This window comes from Zychaea mexicana, assembly GCF_025766255.1.
Source record: "Zychaea mexicana strain RSA 1403 chromosome Unknown BDB00scaffold_205, whole genome shotgun sequence".
In the NCBI taxonomy this organism is placed as follows: Eukaryota; Fungi; Mucoromycota; class Mucoromycetes; order Mucorales; family Lichtheimiaceae; genus Zychaea; species Zychaea mexicana.
Genome location: NW_026516868.1, coordinates 306 through 17,304, shown reverse-complemented (window position 1 = coordinate 17,304; position 16,999 = coordinate 306). Strand labels below are relative to the sequence as shown.

General features: G+C 43.1%; 5 protein-coding genes across 5 annotated transcripts; 2 read left to right on the top strand and 3 right to left on the bottom strand.

The window, feature by feature from the left end:
- Positions 1–1,991: 1,991 nt before the first annotated feature.
- On the top strand, positions 1,992–3,277 carry BDB00DRAFT_879982 (uncharacterized protein; the record flags this gene model as incomplete). Its single annotated transcript, XM_053127937.1, has 4 exons — positions 1,992–2,043; positions 2,128–2,232; positions 2,311–2,746; positions 2,809–3,277. 4 exons carry the CDS (start codon positions 1,992–1,994, stop codon positions 3,275–3,277), a joined length of 1,062 nt encoding a protein of 353 aa, XP_052972526.1.
- A 753-nt stretch (positions 3,278–4,030) lies between these two features.
- On the bottom strand, positions 4,031–5,408 carry BDB00DRAFT_862019 (uncharacterized protein). The gene is made up of 2 exons (XM_053126056.1): positions 5,024–5,408; positions 4,031–4,949 (listed from the first exon to the last, which is right to left on the bottom strand). The coding sequence occupies exons 1-2, from the start codon at positions 5,243–5,245 to the stop codon at positions 4,290–4,292; spliced, it is 882 nt and encodes a 293-aa protein (XP_052972525.1). The 5' UTR covers positions 5,246–5,408; the 3' UTR covers positions 4,031–4,289.
- Positions 5,409–5,532: 124 nt separating this feature from the next.
- Positions 5,533–5,847, bottom strand: BDB00DRAFT_722610 (P-loop containing nucleoside triphosphate hydrolase protein; the record flags this gene model as incomplete). Its single annotated transcript, XM_053118202.1, has 1 exon — positions 5,533–5,847. A coding segment is annotated over one exon (315 nt), but the record flags the coding sequence as incomplete, so codon positions are not given.
- A 6,312-nt stretch (positions 5,848–12,159) lies between these two features.
- BDB00DRAFT_879980 (uncharacterized protein) lies at positions 12,160–13,656 on the top strand (the record flags this gene model as incomplete). The annotated part of the gene is made up of 4 exons (XM_053127936.1): positions 12,160–12,211; positions 12,617–12,805; positions 12,884–13,359; positions 13,444–13,656. The coding sequence occupies 4 exons, from the start codon at positions 12,160–12,162 to the stop codon at positions 13,654–13,656; spliced, it is 930 nt and encodes a 309-aa protein (XP_052972523.1).
- A 625-nt stretch (positions 13,657–14,281) lies between these two features.
- BDB00DRAFT_879979 (uncharacterized protein) lies at positions 14,282–16,315 on the bottom strand (the record flags this gene model as incomplete). Its single annotated transcript, XM_053127935.1, has 7 exons — positions 14,282–14,503; positions 14,573–15,048; positions 15,121–15,552; positions 15,661–15,898; positions 15,986–16,039; positions 16,102–16,184; positions 16,261–16,315. The coding sequence occupies 7 exons, from the start codon at positions 16,313–16,315 to the stop codon at positions 14,282–14,284; spliced, it is 1,560 nt and encodes a 519-aa protein (XP_052972522.1).
- Between the last annotated feature and the right edge of the window lie 684 nt (positions 16,316–16,999).

The window sequence follows — 16,999 nt, the reverse complement described above, 5'->3', positions numbered from 1 at the left end:
TGATGACAAGCTCAAATGAAAAACGAACGATGACAAGGAGAGGGCAGGAGGAACATGGAAAAACGACAAGGCAAGGCGAAAAGGGGATAGCATCAGTGACCGATAAGCACCGTATTTGGCAAAGCCCTCTTTTTTCCGAAGGTACTGCTCTCCCCAGAGAAATTTTTTCTTACGAAAAGATGGCTTCTACATCTCTTTCGCTCCTCCACTTCTTTTTCTTTTAGCTTGCTTTTTTTTACTTACTGCTCACTGCCATTACAACACTCGACTTGCTTCGTTACTGTCTTACACACGCTCCTTCTTAATCGAGCTTTGCCGCGTCTTGCAACCTTTTAAACAACACTCGAACAACACTCGAATATTGCGCATCTCGCACAACAACCTTGGCCGCCCCTCGATTGAGACGCATCTCTTACAACGACTTGGTCTCTGCCCTCCATTTGATGTGCTGCTCTTTCCTAGCAGCAATCGAACCATGCTAGGTCCAAATTCTCTGTTTTTATGTCGTTACTGTCGACTCTGTTTGGCATCTCTCTTGCTTTGCTCCCACGAGGTACAGTACTTGGACATTCGATACACGTTTCAGAAATGAGGGTGGCTATTATACTTTATATATACGTTACTAAACAGCACATTTTTCTTTTGTCGTAGTATTGCCGCTCCCAGCTATAGCTGTTGTTTTGCTCGCAGAAATGTAAGTCATGCTACTATTACTTTTTGTATATGATGCAGCTTCGGAATTGTTTCTAAAAAACATGATTGAACTTTTACTAGTATAGACCATTGTACAAGCTCGCGATCCAACGGACTGGCGTCATGCTGTTTTGCACTAGGGGTAGGTTGACTGTGTTTGATGGGTTAATACGGTTGTTTGTAGCACTGTCTGTCCATTGTCTATCTGTGTCAAGATGCTTCTGGTTTTGGAGAAGATACTCTTTTCACTTGAGCTTGTCCCGTTCTTGACATGAAGAGATAGGATCCTTTATACATCACAAGGTATGTGCGGCTCAAGTATGCGGATACCGTATTATCATGCAAGGATGGCTGTTGGTGGTGATGGCTCAGATATGTGGTGGTTGCGTGCGACATACCCATGGATAAGTGGATGTGGTGGCCATAGTAGAGACGTCATTATAATTTGCTTTTTCAATAAAGATCAATGATTCAATACCTAAATTTTTTCTGATCTGCTTGATGGTTGTGCAAAAGAATGTGCTTTAAGAGAAACAGTGGATCTCACCCCATGGTTTTCATTTTGCAAGAGAAATGTGAGTGTGCGGTAATAAAAGATTCGACTACTGCCCTATCCGTTGAATAAGTTTGAGACAATTGAGTCATCGTCCGAGACTTGCGACTTTCTCGAGCAAGTTCCTTCAGTTTACGTTTTATTTTGCTCTTTGGGACGCACACTTGCTGAAGGTCAATGCTTTCAACTAAAGCTTGAGTTGTTCGTCAAGTATTGATGCATATGCTTCACAGCTATAGCACTGTAACAGGTAACGATGTGTACATTGCTTGTGCTTTCGCAAGGGTATTTCGTTGCTTGACAAAGTACAGCCTTGTTTGCAGTCATCACACTGAGAAGGTTGCTTTGCTGCAGCAAAAGTAGACAGTTCAAGCTCTTTGTTTTCTTTGTTGTCCGTCGTGTTACTTGTATCGTTTACAAAGTACGTTTTTGGAAGGACGCTTTTTTAAAATAAGGTTTCCGATGAGCGATGACCAGATTTATACAAAAAAGGTTGGCAGGTATCAGCTTTGTGCAATAGAATAATTCCATGGATTGAGACAAAGAGCGCAAGTTCAGTAGCAGATATAAATACTAAAAGTTATAGTGATCCAAGAAGCCCCTGTGCTTTCCAAGGATGGTGTACACTAATGGTTTCGTTTTTGCTTCTGATATGCAGTACGATCAAGTTGGTACAATGCATGACCCTGTCTGAATACGATGTCTGACACCTGGCTGCCATGCAATGCTATCGTCAAAGGACGCTATGAGCGATCACTGCAGCGCGTTTCACCCATACCAGATTGATGCAGTAAATGGTAATTATTATATTCGTATAATACATTTTGCTGGTTGGGAGCATGCAGGATTAATGTTGTCGGCGTTTTTAGAATGTAAGGTAGTCAAGCAAAGTGAAAATAGTTATCCGTACGAGTGTAAGCGTTGCCGTGGACAATATTCGTCGGCTCGAGAAGTGTTGATACATATTACACGATGCAGTGTTGCAGGTATTAAAAGTTGGATTGGCGGTGCATGGGAGGTCTTCAATTTTTGTTATTGTCCTTTGAAATTAACGGATTATATAGGCGCGTACTACAGCAAGGAGCTTTTGGTTGAAAATATCCAAAGCCAACTTTTTGACACACCCACTTTCCGTCATCCAATGGAGGAGATGAGGAAGACGCGCCTTGTTTCTCCTCGTGTCGCTGGTCGCAAAGCTCTTGGCCTATCTTTTGTGCTATATTGGGATGCATTTTTGGATCATCTTTACATGGAACGAGTTGACTCCGAAACCCAAGAACGCTTCCTTCAAACTTTTGGGCCACAGCGCTTCTTACTGACCAGAGACCTTGTGCCTCGAATGGACTGCATATCTATCGCAAGCCTAGTTCAATGCGACACCGGCACTGTTTTTGAACCGTTTAGGAAAATTTGGGGTGCGACGAGAAATGTGCTTATTACCGAGATGCAACATATAGAAAGCGTAGACGCAAGGATACTTGGTGTTATTCGCCAAACAGTGTGAGTCTGTGTGCTGGTTTCTTTTCCTACGAATTGTTTTTAATCGACTTGTAACTTTCTAGAGCAGATAGACGTTATACATCGAGTATTCCGTTTGAAGGATTATCGTCGGAGCAAGATGTGTATCGACACTGCTCAGTAATGGCATCATTCTTGCAATCATTCTATCGCTTGATTACCCATGCAGGACAGTATCATCCAAGTCTTACGAACGAGCTTCCAACAACCGTCCATATTTTTATACCAGAGTTTATTGCGGCTGTCCATGGAAGGTCTATGCGGAACTTATGCACTGTTATTCGAATTATCCTGTGGACTTTGGTTCAAGAATCCGATTCACGTCCAAATCCCTTTTGGTCAGCGTTGTATAGGCATTATGTTTTTATGTCAGTTGAGCAGGATCGCCGCTTTTCTGAAAAACGACAACTCTATGAAAATGTTTCCATTCTCATCTACTGGTGTCGGTTGCTGACTTGTGCAAAAATCCGTGCGCTCCAGTCAGCCAGTGCTGTGGTAGATTTTAAACGGTAATATCTAGAAATGAATCTGACTAAATATAAGCTGATAATATCATTATAAAACATCCATTATAGATATACTGAATCCGTTACTGGTGAAGCACCAACGGTTACAAGATCCTTTTTGCAGCAGTATAGTGTACTTCGAAGATCATTGCTCACATAGACAATGCTGTTGGTTAACTGCGTTCAGGCACCAAGCTTCTAAAGTGTAGTAACTGGCAAAAGTTAAAGGCTTATTTCAAGTAGCAAACAATATGACGCAAACCTTCATTGTAAATCATATGAACTCTATTCACATCCACACTGACAGAAAGCTGTACTTGCACGCCCGTCCAATTCTTGCTCCTCTTGTTTTTTTTAATACAATTTGGAAAAAAGGCACAAAGATTTGTTAAGCTATCTTTGCACAGGCTGTACTGTGGGGGGTTGGCATACTAATGTGTTTACCGCAATATAAAAGATGTGACACATTGTTTCTTCTGTATCGCGCTATCTGTATGCGCATTGGTTATATTATCCCAGCAATAATTTCCTTCCCTGTAAAAAAAGCTGTTGGAATAAGGGCGCATCCGTGTACTACACAATGAGTGTTGTAAAAGGCCTGCATCAGGTTGCTGCATCCTTTGTGGAGAAAAGATGATCTTAAATATGAGATTATCGGTCGCTTCCTACAATATGGCGCAACTGCATCTGAGCAACGATGTTTCCAATGCTGAGCAACGTGGTCACTGTTGGTAAAAGAAGAGGGCTGGGAAAAAAAGGTATTACGAGTGACTTTACTGTGGTTTAAAATTGCGTGCAAAATAAGCTCTTTTCCCCACTACACAAAACTATTTCTGTACAGGCTTTAGCATGTTTACCAGACATTGGCAAGTAATAATTCCGTTCATTTTGTTGTTCAAATAAAAGCGATTAGAGCACTGTGCATGAACATTGGCTGTCGCGTTTGTGACTTTATTACCAGCAACATATTCTATAGCTGTTTTTCAAGTAGATGGGCCAAGAATATATTTATTGCTCCTTCAACTTTGCACATACTTTCTATATTCTCCAAGGAACGTCAAATAGACATCCGTTCCGTTGTTCCGCACTTTAAATGATTTTCGACTGCTGCTCGGGGCCGCCTGTAGCCACGTTGCAAAATCTACGTCGTCTTTGAACAAGGTTCCATATTCAGCGTGAAGGTCTCTGCCCCTATACCTGTACATCGCCCAACAGAAAGGCTGTATTTGATCCCTCATTCCCTCAGGGCACATTGTTCCACGGTCTGGATGCAGTAACGGATCGCCTTGCGGAAGCCAGCAAAAAAAGCAAGTTTCTTTCGGCAGGTTTCTCAACTTTTTTGCAGGACAGTTGGTCGTGTAATGTGTGGTGCTGAGGCACTTGTGGCACAGCCCTTTCTTGTCCGGTGTAGAACAGTGATCCTTGCTATTTTTGTCGATTGCCACATGGTCCTTGACCAATTCATTCATGCAGCAACGTTTGAACGTTTCCAACAAGTCCTTGAAATGCGCCTTGTCGTCTTTAGCTGCTCGCACCTCAGCGGTTGCTACCAGCGAGTCGATCTCCATCTGCTGACGAGAAGCCGACTGGCCAAGGGATTGTTCGATGTTGTGTCGGGCGGATACTATGGAGCTTGGACTTGGATGGACTGAAGGACTCGTGCTAGGAACAGGGGAAAACTGTGAACGCATGTTTTAATGGTTAATGATTCGTATGCATAGTATTGATCGGTGTTGACGTGTAGGATTATTACCATTGCTTTTGTTGCGCCCAAGCTGTTGTTGGCCCTCAGGTGTAGAGATTGCAACGTGTTTTCTTGTGCCATTATCTGTGTGAGGTTTGGGATCGACGCCATAAAGGCTCCTTGCGTGCCATGTGCTAGAGAGTTGGTGCTTGCATCCATTGAAATTACCGATGGAGTTTTTGGTTGTGCGCTTGAAGCCATGCCATAGCTTGGAGGTAGCAAACTTGACATTTGCCTATTGATGCTATAGTCCGTACTTTGTCTGCGTAGCTGAAACTCTCGGCTCTAACAATAAATATATAACATTAGGATAAACTATTACTATGCAAAAGTGACAATAAATGGATATTGCAATGATGATAAATACATACTTGCGCTTGTGGCATTCCTTTTTCACAGTAGTAGCAGAGCTTCACATGGCCACCGTATTCGGTACACGTTTTCGCCTCAATGTCGACCAAAGTGTGTATCTGTTTCCGTATGCAGCCAGGACGAGTGACCAGGTCACAAAAGTACATGCGCTTGGTAAGATAGTCCCGATGATTCTTATCGTCCGTGGATTCTATGAGCTTCTTTATCTTTCCAAGGACTTGTCCTCGATCGCCAAACGTGTTGACCAGTAGACACTCTGCTGGCTTGCCGTCCCTGCCAGCTCGTCCTGTTTCCTGAATGTAGTCGAGTGGGCTTTGAGAGAATTGGGCATGGATCACCAGACGAACTTCACCATAATCGACGCCCAGGCCACACGCACTTGTACCACAGAGCACCCGGCAAGTACCACTACGCCAATTTTCCAAAGCCTCGTGCTTTGTCGCGCTATCCAAAGTGCCATAGAGAGGGAGCACCAGATTGGAGTTCCAAGCAAGCCTTGCCCTCTTGTTCTGATGCTTGTAGGTCGTATATACCGTGGAGCTTGCATCACCACATCCCTCCTGTAGTAGCTCCTCGTTCAGTGCTTGATTTAAATCTTGCGCCAGCTCTTTGACGTTGTTCACTTCAGCAGAGTATACAATGGCACGACCGCCCCCTGTGAGTTCGTCTGTTATAGCTTGCTTTAACCGGCTGACAATGTAAGCCTTGACATCCTTAAAGTTGCTGCCTTTGTTCTTGATAGTGTGAACCACATAGCGCAGGTTTGGTCGTACAGTCAAGGAGCGGAACACTTGAAATTCTGTTTTAAAGAGGACAGACAGATCGCTTTCCCATGGCGGAGGCAGTGTAGCAGACAAAAACACCATAGGCACCGGTACCGTTCGAAGCTGTGCTAGTTCACCCATGGTAGGCCGAAACGAGCTCCACGTAATCACCAAATGGGCCTCATCGATTACAATTCTGCTGATACGGCCTTGTGCACTCATTGTGTGTAGCATGCTGACGAATTTTTGCTCCTTTGCCTTTTCTGGTGTAACGAGGATGATTTTCACCGAAAGCATCATGCCATGGTCGAGAGTGCCATCATACGTACAGTAATCGATCCCTGAATCCACCAAACGGCGCGCCATGTCTCCCAGTAGCGTTACGAGTGGGACCACCACGATTGTTGTTTTATCCTTCTCGATCAAACTAGGCGCCATAAATACTGCGGATTTGCCACCGCCGGTTGGCAGCACTACAAGTATATTTTTCTTTCGTTCGATTGCTGCGATTGTTGCTTCTTGCTGAATCTTGGACTGGAAAGTCGCAGAGGGTTCCTGCAGCAGTAGCCGTAATCCTCGTAGAGCCTTTGCTTCACTTGACATATTGGTCACATCAGGAGCACTGCCTTGACAAGCGGCAAGTGAGCGATTCGCTCCTTCTTTGATGATTGGAATTGCTGGTCCTCCGTTCACCATTGCATTCCGTGCTAAATGTTACAACTGGTTAAAGTCTGACTCTATCGCCAAAAGTGACGCATCGCAAAAAACAACAACATTTACCTCGACGGTGCATGTCCTCTAAAATCATATTCCTCATCAAAGCATGATTCCGTGCTTCGATATATGCTGCATTTTCCTCGATAAGCTTGTTGACGTTTTTGATTTCTCTTTTGCGACGCTCCAACAACGGGTCGCCAGATGTATTGCTAATTTGTTTTTTCTCGATCCCTATGTTGTTATATAGCCAAAAAAAGTTATAGTTTATCAGTCTAGTCCTCACAACTTTTTACACATCATTTTTTCTTTAAAAGATTTTTACCCAAAAGAGTGTGCCATCTTCTGCTCATGTCAAAGTACTTTTGCGCTGTGATTGGATCCAAAAAGCGACTGTCGATGTTGCTTCTAGCATACTCCAAACCGGCTGTCGCTGTTGAGTGACCGGCTTGTAGATCGAGCTCCTCTGGCCAGTCTTCAAGATCCTCCTCGTCAACGTGCTGTAGAGTCTTCTTTGCGCCAATCAGCTGACGTGCGAACGCGATTGACACATGGCGATGGTCGGAAAAAGATAACGGTGGATCCATCTTTTTGGCATATATCCATGCGAAAATCCGACGAACCTTCTTTCCAGTCATGGCAGTACCATTCTCGACAAATAGCCGCTCCATGCAAGTAAGACGCGCTTCTGGACCATAAAGATGACCAGTAAAAATACTGAAAATTTAAAGGTGGGATTAGCTTTTGCTTCATCAAGACCACAACAAACCAATCACGATACAAGATATAATAAATACTACTTACCATTCAAGTGGGCGAAAATATGCCAAATACCCTGTGAGCAAAACTGCAAGTTTGTGCGGTAGATACCTGGCAATATACTTGTCAGAGCATGTCAGCTCTCGGCTCTTGTTGTACCGAGTGATGACCATGATGGTATTATAAGCGACACCCCAAAAGAGGGACCGGTCGCCATATTGTGTGTTGGTTATGCATAGCTGAGCCAACTCTTCGCCTCGACAAGGCTGACCATAGCTCAAATGCATTGCGACAATCAATAGCTTTTGAATGTAGACACATTTTTCCAACCAAGCAAAGATTGCTGCCTTGTTCCATAAGATTGTTCCAGCTCGATCGATGGCCTCTACATATTGGCTCCTCCAATTTCCATTCCTCAAAAGTGCAATGACGAGAGCATATCGGACACTACCAAATTGGTTACGACCGTCCATGATGTACGAGTAGCCGACGTCTGCAAGACCCATGTTGTCACATATGTTGTTGGTGTCTCCTTGGCAAAGTCCCAGTACCAGATCCTTGACATTGTGCATGCCGAAGGAGAAATCTGCCGAGTTCAAGACAGCCTCGATTTCGTTCATGCAAAGCTCGACACAAATCCGGAAATGATTGATAGATATCTTGTTGCTTGTGTTGGCCACAACGAGCTCGCGATAGTTGGTGTCTGGGACCCACAGGATACGAGGAAGTCGAGGCTCGTCACCAACAGCTGTTGAAGCAACCCGCATCACCTCGCGCAATGCATTGAAACTCGTTGGCTTTCCATCCTGCGTATATATCTCGTATTTCTTGGTAATACTACACAATACACAATAACATATTATTTTCGTTCAGTTACTCAAACAGTTGCATATCATCAAGAAACAGTATATGATTTTTAAATGCGTATACATCAATAGGGACAGTTGGGTCCTGCTTATGTTCCAGCCTGATCTGGTACAGGACAAGGAGCCGGCACCAGTACATGAGCATAGCAATCGTTGGTGTCACAAGGCGGACGTTTTTGAACTTGCCAGTGTAGTCGAGCGTATAAAAAATAAGGTGTCGGTACAGCGTGAAACCAGTAGGCCCGTCGACAGCATTTTTCTGCTCTGTGATAAGCGCCCACATGATGTCACGCACCAATGTAACAATGTCATTGTTCTCTGGCTCGGCAGCGTTGTCCACCGCGTCGATCAAGCGTTGAAGAGAACCGGAGACAGAGGCAGGAATACACGAGAGCAACTCCGGGCAGTACTTTTCAGGATGTGACCTGAGGCGATAAAGCGATACAATCAGGCTGCATCCCACGCGGGCGTATCGGTTGACAGACTCATCTACAGTGAGTTGCTTGAAGCCAATTGACGGCGGTGCCACCAGCCCTCTAGATATAAAGTTTCACAGCAAAAGCGATATTGTTGTAAATAATCAATAAAGTATATCTCACAAAGAGAAATAAATATAAAAACAAGAACTCACTGTTCATTCATCAAAAGGCGACGAGCTGTGTAATCGGTCCGATTAATGGTGTACATGGCTTCCACAAAAACATGCTTCGTAGCACGAACAATGGCATTGACCGCGTTCTCCTCGTTACTCTGCTTACGAATACGCACCATTTCAAGGATGCTAGCACGGTTGGCATTTATATCCAAGCCAGTTGGGCTCCTTGTACGCGACCTTGTTCGCTCTTGCTCATCGTCAGTGTCGTAAGCATCGTCGCCCTGCAGTCCTTGATCGGGCTCGGCCTCGCCCTCCTCATCTTCATCTTCGTTCTAATTGGCATCCACCATGATATCCTGTAAGGCTTGGCTGTTTTCAGAAGACATGGGAGACGTCAAGGTGTCCACAAAGCTGTCCCACTTTGTATGCGAGAAAAACCAACTAATACTGCGTTGGCTGACTGGATTGCTTGTATGTTGACGGGCATTGTATGGCTTGTCCTCGTCCTTGATGGATTGGAGAGCAAGTTCAATAACGGGATTGACAGGCTCGTCGCTATTAGCGGGCTCCTCGGGAATAAGCGGCATACCACGAGTGTCGGGACGTGACAATGGCTGTTGCTGTTGCTGTTGCTGTTGTAGAGCGGTTGCCGCTATAAATAATTAAAGAGATGGTCAATGTACTGGTCACATGAAATTGAGGTTTTTCTCGAGTTTGTAAGCATTTGAAGAAAAAAAAAAAAGGAAAAGGCAAAGGTAAATAATCACTATGAAAAAAAAACGCTTACAATGAATTGCGCCATTGACATGGTTTACTATAGATCCTCCATTTCTGGTGGTATATACACAGTATAAACAATGGAAATGGCCGGTTTCCTTGTTGCGGATGATAGTCTCGCATTTACCTATTTTGGTGAGAAAATAATCAATAAGCATCATCACGAAGAACATGTGCCATTACATGGAAACACGTTTACAACAAATCTACTTACCTTTATCCGCGTAAAAGACCTCGGCCTGTGCTTGAAGAACGTTGCGATAGTATTTCCGATCCAATTTTTGTGGTCCAGCACTGTTTTCTGCGGGAGTCTGCGCAATAGCGGATGCAGGCTCATCAATCATGACAGGATTACGCGAGGAATTACCGGTATTTACGGCAGGACCAGTAGACAGACTCCTTTCTGGTGAATGCGACTCAGCATAGAAAGCACGATGAACGTTGCCTGCTTCAGCAGGAACCAGATGGCCGCCTGCCATGCGCAATACAGTATTAGAACCCGCGACTGACTCAGGACGAGCACGGGACCCAGTATTATCAGTAGGATAGGAATGAGGATCTGTAGCAGAAAGAGAACCAGCGGGCTGTTGACAAACACCGGCATCAGGACGAAAGCCATCTTGAGCAGACTGAGCACCGAATCTATTGGTAAAAAGTGCGCGCGATTGCTCAGGTAGCACCATACCGAAATCTGTGGTAGTTACAGCAGGACCGCTGATCATATTCGACTGTAGTGCAGGCATATCAGGAGCTGTTGGATACCCAATAAAAGAGGCATCGGTGACAAATGTGTTTTGCGCTTGAAACGTTGGTACCTGTCCGGAAGCCAAGGAAGCTGCAGGAACGTCAAAGTCACCATCGTTAAGTAGTGCGGTAAAGTCGTTGAGATCTTGATCAATAGGATAGTGAAAAAGGTTATAAGGGGTTTCATCCATGGTGACAAAGAAAATATAAGAAGGTAAATGTTGGAATAAGAGAAAACGATGAAAACAGTTGAACAGTGACTTTTTATATGGTCCTGAATTTTTAAAATTGTGATGCAACAGTTGTATGAGAGTAAGCATATCTGATTAGTACATGGTATAGAGCGATATAGCTACAGAGAGTGCACCAAAGGCGGGTGATATGAAGGACATGCTTGTATAGTAATCCAAGCAAAAATAAGAGTCTTATCTTTCATGCGACATTTTACAAATTTTGCATTGACAGAACTTGAAGAAATCAGATACAGCTAGTGTTTTAGGAGGGGCAGATGCCCTCGGGTCCACAAGTTTTGCATCGAGGAGGTGTTTGTAAAAAAAAACCCCAATAAGAGCATTATCTTTCATGCGACATTTTACAAATTTTGCATTGACAGAACTTGAAGAAATCAGATACAGCTAGTGTTTTAGGAGGGGCAGATGCCCTCGGGTCCACAAGTTTTGCATCGAGGAGGTGTTTGTAAAAAAAAACCCAGTAAGAGCCTTATCTTTCATGGGGCATATTACAAATTTTGCATTGACAGAACTTGAAGAAGTCAGATGCAGCTAGTGTTTTAGCAGGGGCAGATTCCTCGAGTGCACAAGTTTTGCATCGAGGAGGTGTTTGAACTTTGCAAAGGAAATGTTGGTATGGATAGAAAATTGTTATCGGGTCCCATGGGTTTTGCAATATAATTTCATCATAGCAGCTCAAAATTCCAGATTAGCAAGCTAATGCTAGTAGAGCAAGCAATTCACCTCGAGTCTCACGGCTTTTGTTTGAGGAGGTGTCTTAGGTTTGGCAAAGTGAGTGTTGTATCGATAGAAAATTAATGGCATCGGGGCCCATAGGTTTTGCAATGAAAATTTATCATGTCAGTTTAAAATTTTAAATTAGCAAAGCTAATGCTAGTAGAGCAAGCAATTGTCCTCGAGTCTCACGGCTTTTGTTCGAGGAGGTGTCTGAGGTTTGGCAAAGTGAGTAGTGGTATAGATAGAAGATTGGCTCTCATAGGTTTTACAATAGAATTTGATCACGGCAGATTGTGAAAACTAGTACTGATAGGCAAAGCCGATACCATCAGGTTTCTCACGATTATGTAAAGTCAGCAATTAAGGTTTTACTGGGGGGGGGCTGGGGGGTGTGGGGGTCGGGTCTAGATATGGCCAAAGGTGATAGAGCGATGTGCCAATTTGCTCCTCTGGGTTCGCTGCCTTTCTATCACCGCAAGCATGAACATACAGCGGCATTATTTAATGAAGATATGATACCAGCAGCTAGTTACTTGTCACACAACTCTGTATTTTCGCTTACAAGGATTCGTTTACAGTCGCATTTATGTCTGCTATGGAACTAGAAGAACTGCTACGAAAAGCACTATCATCACACGGTAAGTGAGCTTTATCATGTTTGTTAACAGAAAAACGGTCTATTACATAATGCATTTTATTACAGGATTCCTTGAAGTCACATCTACATTAAAGAAGATATGTAGTGAGTATGATTATGAGGCTACGTTCACACGTAAAACGCACGATACGCAGGTATAGTAAATGGCAATGTGGTTATTCAAATATTTGGTAAAGTAGATGGATGGTAACAACAGAGGTTTTTTTTAGGAAAGCTCTTTCTCATCAACAAGTACATTGAACAACGATCCACCTCTGCTACCACAAAGAAAAGTGTTTAAGAAAAGGAAGCAAAATAAAGGTATTTCACTGTAATGATAAAACTTGTTATCGCAGCTGCCTCGTTTATTGCTCGTTATCAATAACGGCAATGTATTGTGGTATAGGCAAACAAGACACCGTGCCAGAGTCACTCAAGGTCAAGAAGCCACTTGAAGCAACCACGTATATGGTATCTATTCTAGATCTTTTACGCGATGGTAAAGACATTCCCAAAGACTTTCACGAATGGATGGCGGTCGATTGTAATAGTCCCCCGAGTAATTATGGATATGATGGATCAGGACTACTTGCTGGTAATTTGTTGGTGTGGAAAGACTGGTACAAGATAGAAGAAACAGGTACTCTTTTATTAACTGTCTAGTCTATTGCAGACCTTCAGTCCATCGTTGATGCCAGTACTCCCATGGTCGACCTGATCACTGCTCGGATCAAAACAGTGCTGCTTGTCTTACAGCAAGACAAGGTGTTTTTGTCAACGACCAGCAGTAGCGGATACATTACGATTATGCAGAATGAAGGCAAAAAAATATCCTTTCCAACCAGCAGTAAATCAACAAAGAACAGCGTTTGGGTATTCGATTGTATGGCTACGATGGCATGCATCTTGCGCATTACCCGCACATTAAACATTGTTTATACACGGCATCTGTTCCAGCGAAGACACATTGTAAAAAAGGCGTATTATCACACGGACCCTTGTATGCTCAATAATCCAGCAAAGAAACGCTCCTGGCATAAGACGCACTATATGCTCATAGGCGCCCGGTATTATGTGCACCTTGTACGAGAGTTTGGTATTGCCATAGTTTGCTTGCCAACAATATTCAATCCACAAAACTTGAGCAAGGTAATATAAACGCTCTTAGCTTCTGACGCTTTTCATTTCACCTAAAAAACTAATTCGCATTTGCTCAATTTTTGTTTCATGCAGATACCAGAAAAAAGATTCGTGCACATTATCAACTCGATTGACAAAAAGTCGCTCAAGTACAAACTCGAGTCTTTGCTTGATCCTTTCCATCCCGTCATCCCGCTTATAATCAAGGAGATATTCTGCTTTGCACAACAAATAGGCGACGAGCTCGATTTGGATACACTACGACTACCACAGAATATTGAAGAGTTTATAATGTCAAGCGAATAAACAACTTTTCATGTGTTGGAATCTTTGAACTGGTTCTATGCCGGATTGTACGGTATAGCTCCATTGAACCTTTCCCAAATATGCTGGTCCTGATCCAATTCTGACAATCGTATTTTTGCCTTTCCATGCAACCCGTTTTGTCCTTGTAAACCTCGTATTCAACCCATAGTAATGCAACTGACAAACAATAATATCCTCGTGAAACTCAATACGACCTGTAGCGATCAGCCAATTACTATATAAAAGTCTCGTTTTACACCATGGTCGAAAATAAGACTTGCTTTTCACATTATCTTTTGATCTTCCCTTGAGCTTACTGTTGCCACCACCGTTTCGCGTATTTTCCTTGCACTGGCGTAGTATACAGCACAGTAGCGTACGACTACTGTTCTGAAGAAATTGTCGCAAGTTGTTTTCACTGATTACCCCTCCCTAATAACAAATACTGTCTACTGACGCATACCAAAATTGACATTTGAGAACTTTACACAGAAATGCTGAAAGTGACTTGCCAAAGCGTTTGTAAGAATGGGTTGTTGTCGCCATTACCGCTGTGTTCTTATTGTCTTGCACCAAAATCGAAAATTCCCTTTTTTTTAACAGTCCCCCTTACACTTTTTATTTATCAATTTCCAGGTTTTTTACTCGTCCTTCTTTGTCCTTCCTTGCTTCCTTGCCCTTCCTTATCCTTTTTCGATTCGAATGCGTAGTAGTGGCGTGTGGCAAAATCTACTATGTCAGTTGCTTGTTTTGGTACTATGATATTCTTGGTAAACTTGTGTAGGCGTGCCTTGAAAAGTTCCTTATCCACTGTCTCTAATACTTGCTGAAACACCTGTTCCGGCATCTAAAACGTGAAATGGTAAGCGCGTTTTAGACACACACACAAGAGGATACAAGCATACTGTGTACTTACAGCCTCCAACTTTGCTGGGTTAAAGGTAGTGGGCAGCAGAACTATACCGACTCCAAACTCGCGCACTATTCGGATATACCGGCGACTTCCTTGACATATTTTTGCTACAAGCTGTTGTGCGCTTGTTGCTGTTAGGTGCCGGAACACGCCTTCGTCAAAGTCCTTGCGCTTGCCCTTTTTGTTGTGATAGTAGTCATACCGGTAGTAGGCAATGTTGATTCGCTCAACCATCTGCATAAAGTCGACCATACTGTTGTTAATGCTCAACCGGCGTATGCGGAATGCACTGTCCCTTGCCTTGCTGAGAACGCTGCCTGAGCTTGTCAACTTGTCAACACGGTTGACATTGACCAGTTTTTGAAGCGGCTCAATCTCGACGTTTCCTGTGTTGCTCCTCAATGCTGCTGCAAAACTAAGCACGTCATCCAGGATCTTGGTGTCACCGTCAAAGTCTCGCTTGCAGATAGCATTGACCTCTATATGATCACTGATAAGTTAAAAAGACATTTTTCTTTGTTTTCTAAAAGTTGGCTTTTGTGCATGATTACCCGTCAAGAACTTTCCCCCACTTTTCCATGTATTCCGGAGTGCAACACCTGATGGCAAGGCTAATTGGGTATCAACATTGGCACTGGGGCCTTGCTCTGGTTCCGTCGCCCTTGGCATATGAGGACCATTATCCCGTATACGTGAGGGTTGCTGGGATCCTTCATTGTCGCTCTGAAATTCAACCCCATCGTTGGCACTTGCAGGCAGGCTTGTGACATTGGTCATTGCTTCAAAGCTATCTGGTGGATCATTGGCAGATGAAGAAGAGGCCAAAGGCGGAGCATAGGAACCATCCCATTCGTCGTCCTCACTGTCACCATTCGCGAGATTATTGTTTGTTGCTGCCGGTTGTGTATTGTCGTCAGAGTCACTGTTCAAATCGATATCCGAAAAATTAGGCTCTGGGCGCTTTGGATCACTGCGTTTGTCAACTTTGATGGCAAATTAGCACTGTAGGTCAACAGACACAAAGATATCACTGGTTTTAATAAATGTAAATAATTTGATTGTGCGAGACGTACTGCTTTGCCCCTGTTTACTGTTGCTTGCTTCACCACTTGCATGTTCATTGCTTCGCCTGTTGTGCGTTGTAGCTGGCCTCTTTTCAATTGACTGAGTCCCATTGTCTGTCAGCTTTCTTTTTCTCAATGTCAGTTTCAATTTAGACGCTCGTGCTTTGCCTGCTCGACGTTCTTTTTCCGAGTCTCTGACTGCCTGTCTCCCAAGCAAGGTGGCATCGTGATTAAAACTATCCTGTTGCAATCTTTCGAAAGGAGACTATACACAAGAAGAATGGTGCTCTCTATTCTTTAGTCTTTTCTAAGAGATAGATGAATAAAAAGTACATTGAGAGATAAATATTACCGTTATATGATGCTGTGTTGACCAGTCATTATCTTGTCTTCTGGCTTGAGCTGGCTGTGAAAAAAACAAAGTAAGAATGTATTCAAAGAGCTGCTGTTGAATAGCTTTTATAATACCAGGTCATTGCGTTTAATGACAGTGGCCACGTATCCAATATTGTCAAAAACCTCTTCGACTTCTCTAATAACATCAGCGTCATCTGCAATAATAATTAGTTTATCTGCACTTCATTGTTCATTCGTCTTTGTTCTTCTTGTCACTATGCGAAAGCTTACCACGGATGGCCAATGCCCGCTGTAATACACCATAAACGTCGTGTTCTTGGGACATGACAATGAATACAGAGATTTTAGATTAAAAAGACCTTGATAATGAAAAAATCATAACTGAAGCTGCTTTTTTTTATAGGGAAAGACCCTAGTCGGTGATGCTGTGTAGACTGCCATATAGGGCGTTCGATGACAGTGACCAAATTCTTCAATGACCAAATTCTTCAATGACCAAATTCTTCAATGACCAAATTCTTCAATGACCAAAAATTACCCTTTTTGTAAAGTGTTGTACAACGATGTGCCATTTTGACTTGTAAAAAAAGCATGGCTATCATCTTGCTCAATGAGATAAGTTCTTGTACAGTTTCATTAATGTGGTGCCATACTCGAGAAGATGCATCTTTATTTACGGTGTCTTTATGTACTCGACCCCACTTTAGCTAGAATTCATTACTACAAAATAGCACATAGTTGTTTGCTCATTGTAAAGTATCATCCGTCAGACTGTACCATTCAGTCAGTGTAGTTAATAGATAAAGTCATTGACTGATAAAAAGAGAATCTGATAGATAAAAGTATTGCATAGTCCAAGCTGCCAAGATTTTAACAAGATATAATAATAGTTTATTTTTTCGAATTAAAGAGTGAAAACTCGGAGGCTATAGTATAGTTTTTGTAGTTGCGGATGAGAGAAGAAGATGTCGTCGGTAAAAGGGAGAGGATTCAGGATTGTCAGGGAGTG